The following is a 16,107-nucleotide window of genomic DNA, read 5'->3' on the forward strand; positions in this document are numbered from 1 at the left end:
GGCTGAAAGCAGAGAATACCAGAAAGATGTTTACCTGTGTTTTATTGACTATGCAAAGGCATTCGACTGTGTGGATCATAACAAATTATGAAGAATGTTGTGAAGGATGGGAATCCCAGAACACTTAATTGTGCTCATGAGGAACCTGTACATAGACCAAGAGGCAGTTTTTCGAACAGAACGAGTGGATACTGCATGGTTTAAAATCAAGAAAGGTGTGCGTCAGGGTTGTATTCTTTCACCATACTTATTCAATCTGTATGCTGAGCAAATAATCCAAGAAGCTGGACCATATGAAGAAAAACGGGGCATCGGGATTAGAGGAATACTTATCAACAACCTGTGATATGCAGAGGACACAACCTTGCTTGCTGAAAGTGAAGAGGACTTGAGGCACTTATTGATGAAGATCAAAGACTGTAGCCTTCGGTATGGATTACACTTCAGCATAAAGGAAACAAAAATCCTCACAACTAGACCGATTAGCAACATCATGATAAGTGGAGAAAAGATTGAAATTGTCAAGGATTTCATTTTACTTGAATCTACAGTCAACACCCATGGAAGCAGAAGTGAAGAAATCAAATGATGCATTGCATCGAGCAAATCTTCTGCAAAAGACCTCTTTAAAGTGTTAAAAAGCAAAGACGTCACTTTGAAGACAAAGGTTTACCTGACCCAAGCCATAGTATTTTCGGTCCCCTCATATGCATGTGAAAGCTGGACAATGAATAAAGAAGACCAAAGAAGAATTGATGCCTTTAAATTATGGTGTAGGCGAAGAATATTGAATATACCACGGACTGCTAGAAAAACAACCAAGTCTGTCTTAGAAGAAGTACAGTCAGAATGCTCTTTACAATGGAGGATGATAAGACTTTGTCTCCCGTACTTTGTACATGTTATCAGAAGGGACCCGTCCCTGGAGAAGGACATCATACTTGGTAAAGTGGAGGGTCTTTGAAAAAGAGGAAGACCCTCAAGGAGAAGGATTGACACAATGGCTGCAACAGTGGGTTCAAACATGACAATGACTGTGAGGATGGTACAGGACCAGGCAGTGTTTCATTCTGTTGTACATGGGGTTCCTATGAGTCAGAACTGACTCAAGGGCACCTAACAACAATAACAACAACAACAACTCAATAAGTATGTTTTAGACTAGTTATATCCTGAAAAAGAATAAATAAAAAACTTACAGAGATTAAATAAATAAAACAAAAGAGGTGTTTTATTAATATCAGTAATCATTGCCTCATACTGAGCCATTATCTAAAAACTACATGTTTTATATCAGAGAAATATTTACTAATGTAGAAGTTTTCTTCTAAAGAGTCCATAGTTATATATGCTTATTTACAGAAACAGTTAGTGGAGAAAAAGCAACACTTCTAAATGCTTATTTTGGTGGAAATCACATCCATGTTTGTTTATTAAGGAACAATGAGCATTTCACTCCATTTCCATATTATAGGGAGGTTTTGAGGAGACTGGCTAAGTGGTCCTAATCAGAGACAGAGTTTCACATCCGTTCAAGATTACGATAAGCTTGATTTTACTGATCATGGCAAGATGGAGCATGATCAACATCTTATTCTGCTTCAAAAAAGCAGCAGCAACAGCAGTGCTTTGGGTTAACATCTAATGCTAAGAGTGGAGGGAAAACAGTTTTTACATCACTAAAAGAATGGTGAAGCTACAGGGAAACTATTACTACTAATGTTTTTATTATTTCCAGATGTGTATGCCTGATTTAGATACCAGAACATAAATTAATGAATTCTGTCCTACTTTAATGTCAGCTGATGAAAGAGCTAGAAGGGAAAAAAGTATAAATTGTTAATCTAAAGGTTTCTAATCTCTATTCATCCAAACATCTGTTTCTTTTTCTCCCCTCCTCCCCAGTCCCCTCCTGTACCTCATACTGGACTTATATCAGTTACCCACTTAATAAATACTTCTATCCTATTCATTCCAAACACTCAAACCTATTACCAAATAATTTATTCCTCCTATTGGGGGAAAAAAATCTCCCCCAAGTAGATATCTAAGTTTCTTGTAAATGTTTCTCTATTTTCTTCTTTGAGAATTGTGTCTACTCCAAGTTGTTTCCAATTAACTTGGAGTTTAGCAGTATTTATTTTATAATCTGCCCACTTAGAAGGATCAGGCACTTAACTCATCTTAACAAGATGAAACCTTCGAACAAACATGGACTAAATGAATTAAAACATTTCTTAAACCTACCATTTGTCACACCTAATCTTCATTATATTAGCAGGAGTATTAAATGACAATAAAAAATAGTAATATGAGAAAGAAAAGTGCTCTTGAAATTAGAATGCTCTGTTAATTTTCTTTCTTTTTTCTTCCTAAGGAATCTCTCCTATTGGCCAGGTTATTGTGACATGATTAATGGCACAGGTAAGGACACCTTGTTTTGTGGTAAGAATCGAATGAAACCACCTCGCCCTTTCCCACAAATCCACCATCATATCTACTGTGTTCTCAAAGCTGAGGGTGTGTGTTTGTCTTTATATCCCCACAGCATAAAAGGTCTCTATTTTAACATAGGCTTAATAAATGTATGTTTAATGTGACGAGCTTCCTGAAGATTAACCATAGAGGATTTGCTCTTACTGCATTACTAGGGAAAGATTTGCTTTGTAAAAACTACTCCGTGATCTCCCAGGCTGGCAGCAGAAATAAGGTTTAAAAAAACCTAGGGTAGTTACTGTTCACTTCTTTGTTAATACTGTGGAATTAGAATTTCAACTCAGAATTGAAAGAAAAAAAATTAAGATAATTTCAAAAGGGAAAACAAAAAAAGTGAAGTTTAAAGCTGGGGTAGAATCAGTGATGGTACAAGACAGAGCCATGTATTTTGGAAAAGATGGTCAGAATTGAGAGAGAAAAGAAAAACACAACAAAACAAAGGTTAGATATCTAATAACCATGGAAAATATATGAAAAAATGAGCATTTTGAATTAGAACTGGGAAGAAAGAAAGCACTATGAATTTAGGGTGTGGTTAGTTCTGGTGTATTATTCCCTTTGAAGAAAAAACAAAGTACAAATATGCCGATTAGCTTAAGTAGGAAGACTTTTAAAAGCAATGGGAATCTAATCCATGAGGTGATTAAAGTCAGAGGTGAGCTTTGAACTACTAAGAAGCAGAAGCATGATGTTTACAAAGTTAGTGAGGGTTAGTACACTATAGAAAAATGATATAACAAAGATGAATAAAGTTAAATGAAAAGTTACATGAAAAGGAGCAATTAAAAAGAAATACAGAGAATTCTTACTTTTTCAAAGGTAGGGTTGAGTTTTGTATGCTTATTTAATTTTCTTATCCCTCACTTGTAGAAAAAAAGCAACAACTGGTTGATTTACTTTGTGAGTTTTTGAGCTGTGGGGATAGGTGAAGACATTCCTTTCTGAATAAAGCATTTTTGTAAATAAAGCATCAAGTGTTCAAGTAATACTAACTATAGTAGTTGTATAAGCATAATACTTCAGTCCTTAGATATGGACATAAATAAACTGTGCTGCTCCTAAACAGGGAAGGTGTCTTTATGTACTTACGAAAAAAAAATCATTAAATAATGCTGTCCACAGCTGAGTAGATATTTTTAACAAGAGGAGGTAGAAGATTAATTAATGGCAATAATATAAATCCATGAGCCTCGGTATGAAGTTAAAAGTATCTACAAGGAAACTAGAAGTAAAACAAACTGGAGCAGAGATAGATGGGACAGGGCAGGGGACTAAGATGTGATCCCTGTGAGAGAGATTCTTGGTTAGGGTGCCAGGGAAAAGAGACTAATGAAACAAAAAGGTTCCAATGTGTTTTCATCATGATTTAGAAGTGCTTCCTCTACTTCCTTCAATAAGTCTGAAGAAACATAAAAAGAAATTGTTGGTATACATTTAGAATATTTTCTTTTTCTAAAATAACAATAACAACAATAAAACCCTGCTAGTATCAGCTATCTTGTGGTTATTGCCCGAGGTAATTGCCAGATAGAATAAAATCTTCAATGATATTTCATATAATGATTTCTAAAGCTTTTAAATGTATTCTTTTCATTTAATTGTTAAGGCATGTGGAAAGCAGTTGTGGGCAATAGACATATGGAGACCTATATGGGAAATGTAAGCTAGAGTTTAATCTCCAATTCTCTCAAGTACCAGGATCAAGCGGCGATCACAAAAAAACTAAAGGTGAAATTATAATAAGGTCACAGGGTTGGAGTACTTGCTAGAGAAAGAACCTAATTGTTGTAAACAGGCACGTTGAGCAAGGGCTAATTTTGGCAATATGAATTGGAGGAGCAAATGGAGATGTTATCTGGTTATTTTTTCTTTCATATATCTAGTGTGTGCCATAGGATAATAACCATGATAGAAATTCAATAACCTCAATAAATGCCCTTTATAATTTGATAGAAATATTTTCAAGCCATTGGCAGGAAATTCTGAGTGAGAGAACTTGAATAAATAGTTTTTAAAATGTTAAACAGCCACTGGTTAAACCTGTTGCCATCAAGTTGATTCTGTCTCATAGCAACCCTATAGGACAGAATAGAACTGCCCCACAGGGTTTCCAAGGAGTGGCTGGTAGATTCGAAATCCCGTCCTTCTGGTTAGCAGCCGAGCTCTTAACCACTGCACCACCAGGACTCCATAAATAAATAAATCATTATCAAAAATAAGAACAACACAAATATAATAAACATTCTAAATGAACTCATGATAAGAAAATGCCACTCTAATGATGAAGCTGAGGGTGGGGTTTCCAAACACAAACACAGTCAGACTTTCAACAATGAATGATACCACCACTCTTTCTTAAATGTTTATTTTATTTTAAGGAATGAGAAAATTTAATATGAAATTGAATACCAGTGAATGTGTATAGTATATAGATGTGTTGTCCAATATGGTAGCGACTAGCCACATGTAGCTATTGAGTACTTGAAATGTGACTAGAACAAACTGAAATGTACTATAAGTGTAAAATACACATCGAATTTTGAGATTTTGATAATATAACTATTTTATTAAAAATTTTATATTGATTACATGTTGAAATTATAATATTTGGGATATATTGAGTTAAATAACATATACCTTTTCTTTTTACTTTTTAAAATGTCTAATAGAAAATTTAAAGTTGTGTGGGTGGTTTGCATTATATTTCTATTGGACCACACTGGAATAGAGATTTCCAGATTTTTCTAGAGCACACATTAATATCACTTGCTTGATTTCTAAACAGATGCAGCCTCATTTCCCCCTTTTGTTGAGAAGACCCGGGTGTTGCAGTTCTTTTCCTCTGACATATGCAGGTAAAACTAAGACACCAATATATTCCTGTGAGTCAGAATTTTTTTTTCCCAACTGACAAGATACAAACCAAGAAGGTTATACTTAATAACCATGTCATTTGGAGGAAAAAAAAATCGGAGAATTTTTTTCTTTATTTAAAAAAAAAAAATACAATATGAAATTTGTGTCTATTAATGCCATTATCTCTTTAAAACTGGAAAGATGGTAGTAGGATATTATGCATAATGCAAAAGATTTTTCTTTTTTTCATTTCTTTCTAAGAAAGAACTGTTTTTCTTTTCTTTCATTAAACTAGTACTATATATTGTTACTATATTTAATAACAATCTAGTCTACAAGAGCATGTACAATCTTTCTAAAGATTTCCAGAGATGATGATGAAACTGTTACAGAACTATGTTAGTTAATGTGCTGGACCGCTGCTACAGCATGTTTTCAGATTGGTGAGGCCCAGTCAATACAACACAAGCATTGGAGCCCATGCTGCCATTATGCTCAAATCCAGGCCAGTCCCTAAAGATTGCATGGTTGTGGGGAAGCATTTAACGTCTCCGACTCTTGTTTCCCTTATCTGTAAAACTGAAGAGAACAGTGCTTCTTCACGTAGGGTTATCTAAGGGATTAGAAGGATGAGTATTGAGCCCTAGGCCATGGTGGACACTTGGTAAATTATGGAGGTGTATGAGATCTATATCCAGCATGCACAGGCACATACCCAAGTGACTAAATGGCCTTTCTTTCCAGGATTAAGTTTTGAAAGACAGAAGCTTTATTTTTATTTCTTTGAATTGGGCACAGATAAGGGATTGAAGGAGTTCGTATAAATATTTATTATATACAGAAAATTAACTCTGAGAAATATCTTTAGTATCAGTACTCCATGGTAGTTCACAAGCATAAACTGGTCTCAGAAGCTTTTCAGAACAAGGGGAAGAATAGTTCATACTCAGGTATCAAGTTTTGGTATGTCTTAAAATTTCACAAGAACTGTTTTCCTAAGATTAAATAAGAATTTAAAATTCTAACAAGAGTATAGTATATTTTCCTAAATTAAAGCAAGAATATAAAACTAAAAAAAATCTCCAGAATGTGTTTCAGGTTCCTGAAATGAAGCTCTCTCTCTCTTTCTTTAATCTACGTCTAGGTCAGTCTATGCTGTGTTTGGATCTGAAATTAATCTGAAAGGAATTCCTGTGTATAGATTTGTTCTTCCACCCAAGGCCTTTGCATCTCCACTTCAAAATCCAGACAATCAGTGTTTCTGCACAGAAACAATTGTCTCAAAGAATTGCACATCATATGGTGTCCTAGACATTGGCAAATGCAAAGAAGGTGAGTAAATATTTTTAATATCATGGTCCATGGCATCATTTCCAGATTCTTTAAAATGTAGCATTTACCATGAATCTCTTTCCACCTAAAGTTCTAATATTAAAGTAATAAAACATAAGGACAAAAAAGTAAGGGTGGTGCTAGGAAATTTTTGGTGTTGATTTTCTATTGTTTTTGAAGTCCTAGTTGTGTTGCAAAACTTAGTTATCATTAGGTAAACACTACCTGTATTTCCTTCTGCTACTTTTGGATTTGGGTAAAATAAAAATAATCTCCAGAATACCCTGAGTGAGTGTCTCAAATTATCTATCTGACATTTTTTCTAGCTTTGCCATCCTTCTTGTTGTGTGCCATTGAGTCGATTCTGACTCGTATTGACCCTATAGGACAGAGTACAACAGCCCCATAGGGTTTCCAAGGAGTGGCCGGTGGATTCGAACTGCCAACCTTTTTGGTTAGCAGCCTAAGCTCTTAGAGTAAATATAAGTAAACATACTTTCAGTATGTCTCTGAAACAAGAATTGACTTAAACACGAAGTTTGAAGTCAGTCTTATCTTGTTCACTTTTGTCATACTGGAATGCGGTGGAGAAAGAAAGAAAAAACTACTCTTAAAGAAATTAATTCTCAGTCAGTGGACGTATGCTTGAAACGTGAACATGTATGGTTGAAACTTTGTGTTAAGAGGCTAACCTTACACATTGAACATTTACAGCTTGAGTATGACCAACAGACATCAACTGACTCTTTAGTAGGAAGATCTAGAAATTTATGTTTTACTTTTGTACAAAAGTGATGTGATATTATAGTTCTCCCTCATCCTCATCCCCCCCACCCCAATTCAGTATTCGAAACCCAGCATGCATTTTTTTTTAATTTGAAAAGCTTTATTTTAAATTAAATCTTCTCTGAGTGGTTCTTGAAATGGGGAAAATGATTCCCAATTGTCTCTTAAAACTTGTTTTCAGGAAAACCTGTATACATTTCACTTCCTCATTTTCTATATGCAAGCTCGGATGTTATGGAACCTATTGAAGGCTTACATCCAAATGAAGAAGAACACAGGACATATTTGGATGTTGAACCTGTAAGCAAATATATTATTGGTCTGATTTTGTTAATATTAATTTTTAAAAATTAAAATGAAAGAAAAAAATAAATTCTCTCTTTGTCAACCACAATTTATTGATCAGATTACTACTTTATTGATAAATTACTGAAACTTTCATTTCAGTGAAAATTACATTGGTTTCTTCCTATTGTTGCATACAAAATGTCAAGATATGAACTCTATAAACTTTTTAAATAGTTCATGGGGTCAGAAATACCAATAATGGAAATGATTCTAATCGACTTTAAACAATTTGATACAAATTACTCTTCTATGCTTATTTTAAACTTATTAAGATAGTTTTTATTCTCTTTTTAGACAACTGGATTTACTTTACAATTTGCAAAACGGCTGCAGGTCAATCTATTGGTCAAGCCAGCAAGAAAAATTGAGTGAGTGTCTTGAACAAGGTTATCGTTATATGATTTTTATTATTTTCTTGGAAGAATGTGAGTGAATCTATGAAAGCGAGCAGAAAGAATATCAAATATCAACTTCTCTTTAGTTTAATGTCATTAAACATTCTATATTAAATGCTTATGATTACAATTTAGAATCATATCTAGTATTGATTGAAATGGTATTTACACATATTTTATAATGTTTTCTGTTTATTTGGTGACATCTCTCATTTTGCTAGCTATCCAAATATTTCTGTTACAGTAATTTCTAGAATTCATATTTTACCTTCAAGAGTAGAATTTGTTGAAAGGGAAAATCTGAGCTTAGGAAAGAGTCAATCTAATATATTAGAAAGAATTATAAGAGTGGAAAAAGTCTAAGAAACAGCTGTATTAAAATTTAAATGACCCATTATTGGGAAAAAACATCAAGAAACTCAAGCAATTTTCAAGGACAAATGAATTCATTTGTTTGAAGTAATAATTACTAAAATCTCTGTTACATATGGAGCCCTGGTGGCACAGTGGTTAAGAGCTATGGCTGCTAACCTAAAGGTCAGCAGTTTGAATCCACCAGCCGCTCCTTGTAAACCCTGTAGGACAGTTTTACTATGTCCTATAGGGTTACTATGAGTCAGAATCCACTCGTCGGCAACGTTTTTTTTTTCGGGTTCTGTTATGTATGCATACATATATTAGCATATATTTCCATCGTTATTTTCAATGTCTATTACAGGGCATTAAAGGGTCTGAAGAAGAACTATATTGTACCTGTCCTTTGGCTTAATGAGGTTAGTATTTTAATCTATTAGTCATTAAAGCAGTAAACATCTTTGTATATAAAAATACTCTTGATATTTCAAAATAGGATATGCATGTATAGTATTTGAAATCGTATGCATTTTTATTGCCCATTACAAAATACTGATGAGTTTATGCATTATTGATTACACCTACTTGAGAAAACCAAATCACACAGGAATATCAAGTTTGTGTTAGTTTTCAGTTTTATCTTTTAGGAAAACAAAGCACTTACTGTCATTTGAGATTATTTTCAAAATGCATCTGTTAAACACTTCTTGTCTAAGAGATTTTCTTAGAAAAGAGGCATGCATACATGTAAGTCCAAATAAATCAAAGCCCAGTGAATATTATAGTTCTAATAAAAGCCTACTGGTGGCACATTGGTTCAGCACTCAACTGCTAACCAAAATGTTGGAGGTTCAAACTCACCCAGCGGTTCTGTAGGAGAAAGACCTGCCATCTGCTTCCTACGCCAAAAATATCCCCTGAATTCTTCTTTAAAGCAAACAATATCCAGTGCTGTCAAGTCAATTCCAACTCATAGCGGCCCTGTAAGATAGACTAGAACTACCCTACAGGGTTTCCAAGGCTGTAAATCTTTACAGAAGCAGACTGCCACATCTTTCTCCCACAGAGTGGCTGGTGGATTCAAACCACTGACCTTTTTGGTTAGCAGCCCAGCGATTAACCACTGTGCCACCAGAGCTCCTAACCAAATAATAGGTGAGCTTAATTAGTAAAGAGTGCCTGCCTTAAGCGTTGTGCTCTTTTAAAGAACTATCTATATGGAATCAATTGACAACGTTAACTTGATAAGTTCGATAGGAAGCTTAGAGAGCAGTGAGTTTATGTTAATGGTGGAGGAACAACTCAGAAAAGGAGGGTGAGAGTGATTGCACAGCATGAAGATTGTAATCAGTGTCACTGAATTGTACATGTAGAAACTGTTGAATTGTTGTATGTTTTGCTGTGTCTATTTTCAACAAAAACAACAACAAAAAGATTACAGCCAAGAAAACCCTGTGGAGTAGTTCTACTCTGTCACAGGGGGTCACTATGAATCGGAATCAATGTGATGGCATCTAACAACAACGACAACAATAAAAGCCTACTATGCTTATAAAGACCAGGTTAGAGTAGGCATAGGCACTCTATTCAATTGCTTGGCAAGATATTTTTAGTGTAAAATAAAACCAGAGGCGATTATCCACAGAGTGAGCAAATGCATTGCATAGACTTTAAAGGGACTGAAACTATTGACTCTTGACATTTCCCTCTGTTCCTGGAAAATATCTTTTAGAAAATTGTGAAGTATTTCAGAGAGACGATTTTGAAAATCAAGTGAGGCCTAATACATTGAAGATTGCTGTACGATGTGTTTAATAAGGAGGGGATTATATTTCACTTTTAAATACTCTATCTTGGCATTTACTGCCTTCTTTGGCAATCAAAGGGAATTCTGTTGGTTTGTTTTATAAATGCAGGTGACTAACGTATACAGGTGTTTGGAGGAAAGGGTGGTATATAACTGGAAGATATGAGTGTTTTTCTTCACTAATCTACCCACATAATGCTAATTATTAATTTGATTACAGACTGGTACCATCGGTGATGAAAAAGCAGAAAAGTTCAGAAAACAAGTGACTGGAAAAATGAGGCTCCTTGGACTGGTTGAAATGGTCTTGCTTAGTGTTGGTGTGGTGATGTTTGTTGCTTTTATGATTTCATACTGTGCATGCAGATCAAAGGAAGTAAAATAAGTAAGTATAGGCAAAAAAATCTATTACTGCAGTAGCATTCATTTATATATTATTCCTTGTTTTCCTTTTGTCAAAGAGGGGTTAAAATTAAATCTTAAATATTTCTGGACATGCCTAGCAAACTATCATTTTAATACCTCAGCAAGTTTTTCAGGTGTTTAATGTAATTAAATTAAGATGTAAATGAAGACATCTTTAATTCTGGGAGAAATAAGATAAAAGAGGTAATTGTCATCTTTGTGAGGTTAGTACAAATATCACTTTTGTCCAAAATTTTGACTTGTTCATTTCTCTATTATTTATAACCAGTTAATTACTAAAGAAATCACAAATACTTAATTTAGTATTTTAGTGACTAGGAAAAGTCATAAAAGTTAAGAAATGGTGGGTATTTGAGGAGATCAAAATTTACAAAATTCTTTCAAGGAAACGTAAATAACACGAAAAATTAAGTACAATATATCAGTTAAATATCAATTAATCAATAATAAAAAGTAATAAGAGAACTAAAAACAATAAGAAAAGAGATAGTTAAAATAAGATAAAAATATGCTATTTTAAAAATAAAAGCTGAAGTAAAAGATAAAGTATTAATATAAAAGCAGGATTGCTGCATGCAGACTTGCTGGCCACGTGCTATCCAATTCCAGGTGTGCACCCTAAATTGCAGTGCAAAAGCCCTGATGAATGATTGAAAGTCATGAACTAAAACCTAAATATAACCGTAGAAAAGAATAGGGGGAAATAGTTTTCTACGCAGTAAAACCAAATCACTCAGAGTTTAGAGGAAAAACCAGGTAAATGTGGACAAGATCTAAGAGTTTGTGGCAAAGTTGTGGAGGTGGTTCTATCCTCTGTGCTTTAGATTATTGGTGGCATGTCTCCTTGTGCATAAACAGGAATGACTGGCTATTTTTAGGGAGGCAACTCAATCTTTTTTTCTGACCATTACTGCCACTGTTGTTTAATCACTGAAAAGGAGACTGAACAGTTCACCTACAATCTGTTTGGACAGAATGTATCTAAATGCTAACCTAAAATAGTCATATCATAATAAACGAAGGAAATATTACATCATCTTGTCGTTAGCCCAGTACAAATAACTTATGATTAAACAAAGATGTTCATATGACAATTTATATAGTAGACAGAAAAGATTGTCGCCTGAAAAGCAAAGCAGAACAACAACAAAAACTTGTTCTAGTGGGAAAACTTACTTTCAAAAGGAAATAGAGATAGTTCCAAATATGTTTTGTAAGTGTTCTGCATTGAAATTATATGATAAATTTCATCACTATCTAATGAGCCCTGAATTTCACATTCTTTGGTCCATTTATGGGTAGGTTATGGTAAAGAATTGAAAACTTTCCAGAGTGTCATTGTCAACAAATATATTAGTTTTGCTGATATATTTGACAGTTATAAGGAACAGTTACTGTCCTTTTCGAGGGTATATGTCCTTGTTTACTTTACATGTAGAGAAAAAAAAAAAATATCTTTGACCATTACTTGATGATGTACTAGATTTGTAAGAATCACTGGGGATGTAGATTTCCTTAAACAAGCCTCAATGTTGAATAGTCTAAAAATTATGTCTTTGGGCAGATTTACGATCATTGAAAAAAGCAGATCGATGTACAGAAGGGATTAAAGTATAGGATGGTGGAGCACAGGAGTAGTTTTATTGGATGGGCTACAAAGAGAATAAAACGATGGTCTTTATGAAAGTAGTAGTATATACTACACTACATACTAACAACTCTAAAGGAAAGATGGTCTGGAGGGAGAGCAAAAAAGTGTGAAAATGCTTGTCTGGAGTAGATGTAGCTGACTGTCATCACTCCTCTTCTGGCTATGTGTTGCTTCTCGGAGTTGGGGAACAGCCTTCCACTCATCTTTCATGAATGGGGACATGAACTGCTTTATCCACGAGCCCCATCAGAGAATTTTTTTCTCTGCAGCTTGAAAAATTGGGCTGAATAATACAAAGTGTGACATCTTGGATACTTAGAATTTTAGTATTACATTTTCATAATTCCACTACTTTCTGAGACGTAGTAACATTTCTTCTACTTTATAGGCAGCAAATGGAGTCTTTGCACTTATGCACCAGCTACATCAGAACATCTGGTAACATCGGTCTACAAAATGAAGATGTAATATGCTTTATTTTTACAAAACACACCTTACCTTTAGTGGAAGAAACGACGGCATTACTTTTTTGCCCCAACCAGCAGCACGTTTCTAAAGGATTATCAAGGTGCCATTAAAATCCATACTATGAACCAAAAACCACATGCCTTCTAAAAGTCATCACTTACAAAACTGATCTGATTTCAGTTTCTACAGACCTGGCTCAAGCATGAACCAGTTTGGTACTGATTCACTAACTGGTTCCCTGGTGGCATATTCAGCAGAGGTTGTGGACATCTAAACAAATCCTGTCTTCCTCATCAAGGTGTAAGCACCATCATCCTCACCAGGGTCCTGTCCCTGTTTGGTTGTAACAGGCAGATCCCAGGACTTTCAATAGTACATCACACTTTATGGGCACCAAATATTTTGAAAGACATTTAATAATGAAAAAGAAGTGACTGGCTTATTGGTTTATCAGCCGTTTATTATCTACTACTTCAGTTTCTTTATGGAAGCTTTGTACAGCCACAGTAGGTATCATAACCATTTTTCTTCCTTTCTAACAATATGGGCTTATATATATTTTGTCACTGAACATGCAAATGGATATCCTTTTTAGCACATTTTGGCTCTTTATGTTTAAGGACTTTGTCACTTTCCAAGTTCTGCAACTGTTCTGGAAAATCTGAGTAGACTTTGACCTTTCTATGCAGCTGTAACTTATGCTTGGCAACCTGAGAATGCTGTGCTAGTATTAAAAGATGTAAATGATAATAAAGGAATTATTGTATGGAAGATTCCAAAGAGTAGAAAGTGCATTAACAGTTGGTTCTAGTATATCTTGCTTTCACAGAGACCTCAGAAAGACTGTTTCAACCATTAAAAGATCTTCTTTCAGTTTCAGTGCTTTGCCGAGTTCCTGTGCTGTTGCAAAAATTTTGCTTTAATTTTCTGTCTGAGGTATTCTTTCTGAATCCGTATATCTTTATGAATTCATGTTTCTTTCTGAAATATTCTGTCTGAATTCAATTTTGACCACTTTCTACTAGGCAATTTTTAAGCCAATTGAAGGAAAATTTAAAAAAGATAATTTGATTTTGTGTTTTACAGCAGCTGGAATTGAGGTCTCGACTGTGCAGTTATCTTTTTATTAGCAGACACATTGATAGGTAACCCTGCTTTCTTTAGCAGAGATTCACTGATTGCAGAGAATACTAATCTTCCTTAAAATCTCCAGCATAGAAGGGGAATCCAGCCCAATTCTGCCTTGTGATTTACACACGGAGGAATGCAGGATGAAGAAGTAGTAACTGGCTTGTTGGCATACTGAAATTAAGAATAACTTGGCCTCCTTATACAAGATACCAGGGTAAATGCTGAAAAATCCTACTGAAAACCCAAAAGCAAGACACCATAGATTTGGAGGGCTCTGAAAAATCCATAGAGACTCAAAATATGCTGATTGAGTGCCTTGCCATTTAATTGGAGGAAAAAAAGTATTATTCTAAGATATTGATATGTAAGATGATTTTCTAGACATCCTCCCTGATAATCAAAATAAAAGTATACTTTCTTTATATTAGTGTGTTTGGGGATATGTTAATCTAAAAGAAATAAAAAGGAAAATTCTTTAATTGTTGAGATATGTAGTGATAAACTATGTAAAGTGGAAACTGTGCAAAAGAGTTGAGTGAGGAAATAACCTATGTACCTCACATAAGGTCTATACAGCCAATCAATGTCTCTGATCTTAACATCGTCATACAGAAATTATTTTCCACATCATGACATTTAAGTATCTGGGAAAAGATTTCGATTTCTGTGTCCTTAGTATTGTTTAACTAAATACATATATATTCCAGTCTTGTTTTCATTCCTCAGCGTATCCTTTCTCTAAATTCTATAAAATATGTACAAAAGACAATCCGTATACAAAGACAAATGGATTATCTTAAAGATATCCAGTAGGAAAAATTATACTTTCTTCAAATAATGAGAGGTAGGCTTTTTGATAAGAAAAACGGCAGTTTAGATTTGTGTGTGTGTGTATGTTTTGGGGTAGGGGGCACTTTTGGATGTATATTAAATGTGTGACTTTTTGTTTTACCCTAGTGAAAGTGTTTGGTTTTCAGTGAGGGTAAATGTTTGACTGTTTATTATTGTATATGGATGAAATTGTATGCTTTATTCCATATAAAGACTGCACCATTTTGTGGATACGCACATTTTCATTCCAAACTATATTTATAAACCCACAAAACTATGGTTGTTGTTCATAACTTAATTTTGAAAATCTATAGCATCTGCAAATGGGTTAATGCTTATTGTTGCTTATAAGTGCATTAAGAAATAGAACAGCAGTCTTTGTAGCTTTCAGTTTTCAAGAAAAAAAGGGAAAGGTGGAATCATTTCAGGAAAAAAGAAGCTATGAGTAAATTGGTTATCTCCAAAAATTCACTCTGTAAAGGTGCTGAATGTTTGCATTAAGATTTGTACATGTGCGATAATCCACCAGTCTTTTAACCCATTATCAATGTCTGAGCAACACAATAATTATCTTTCTAGCTGGAGTTTGTAGTGGGTGTGTTCCAATTGATAATTCAGTTTTTTTGTTCTAAGTCCATTGAATTAGTGACACTGTGGCCCCTCCCTCTGTACCTGACTCTTTTGGCCTATCGACCTTTGTAAGTGGATTTTGGACTCTATTTGAATCATCACTGTCCATTATTATTTTCTTCAGATAACAACAGAATTGCCTATGAGTGATTGTCCCTAACTTTATTTCAGTGAGCTGAACAAATTGACATGGATTGAATTATGTCCCCCAAAAAATGTGTGTGTCAGTTTGGCTGGGCCATGATTCCTGGTACTGTGTGATTTTCCTACGTGTTGTAAATCCTGCCTCTATGATGTTAATGAGGGAGGATGGGTGGCAGTTGTGTTAGTAAGGCAGGACTTAATCTACAAGACTGGATTGTGTCCTGAGGCAATCTCTTGAGATATAAAAGACAGAAGTGAGCAATGAGACTGGGGGCCTCATACCATCAAGAAAGCAGTGCCGGAGCAGAGCGCATCCTTTGGACCTGGGGTCCCTGCACAGAGAAGCTCCTAGTCCGGGGGAACACCGAAGGAAAGAAGGCCAACAGAGAGAAAAAGCCTTCCCCAGGAGCTGATGCCCTGAATTTGGACTTTTAGCCTACTTTAACTGTGAG

At 34.7% G+C, this 16,107-nt stretch overlaps 1 protein-coding gene across 4 annotated transcripts in view; it reads left to right on the forward strand.

The window, feature by feature from the left end:
- CD36 (CD36 molecule (CD36 blood group)) overlaps positions 1-15,095 on the forward strand; it is a 39,774-nt gene extending 24,679 nt beyond the window's left edge. For all 4 annotated transcript variants that reach the window (XM_023736037.1, XM_004381466.2, XM_023736038.1 and 1 more), the window contains 8 exons: positions 2,378-2,424; positions 5,282-5,351; positions 6,497-6,684; positions 7,652-7,770; positions 8,113-8,186; positions 8,932-8,986; positions 10,595-10,759; positions 12,840-15,095. In XM_023736037.1, the coding sequence (XP_023591805.1) occupies positions 2,378-2,424; positions 5,282-5,351; positions 6,497-6,684; positions 7,652-7,770; positions 8,113-8,186; positions 8,932-8,986; positions 10,595-10,759 (718 nt within the window). In that variant the 3' untranslated portion in view covers positions 12,840-15,095. The remainder of the gene's footprint in view (positions 1-2,377; positions 2,425-5,281; positions 5,352-6,496; positions 6,685-7,651; positions 7,771-8,112; positions 8,187-8,931; positions 8,987-10,594; positions 10,760-12,839) is intronic.
- The last annotated feature ends 1,012 nt before the right edge of the window (positions 15,096-16,107 follow it).

Source organism: Trichechus manatus, unplaced genomic scaffold, assembly GCF_000243295.1.
Source record: "Trichechus manatus latirostris isolate Lorelei unplaced genomic scaffold, TriManLat1.0 scaffold00085, whole genome shotgun sequence".
Classification (NCBI taxonomy): domain Eukaryota; kingdom Metazoa; phylum Chordata; class Mammalia; order Sirenia; family Trichechidae; genus Trichechus; species Trichechus manatus.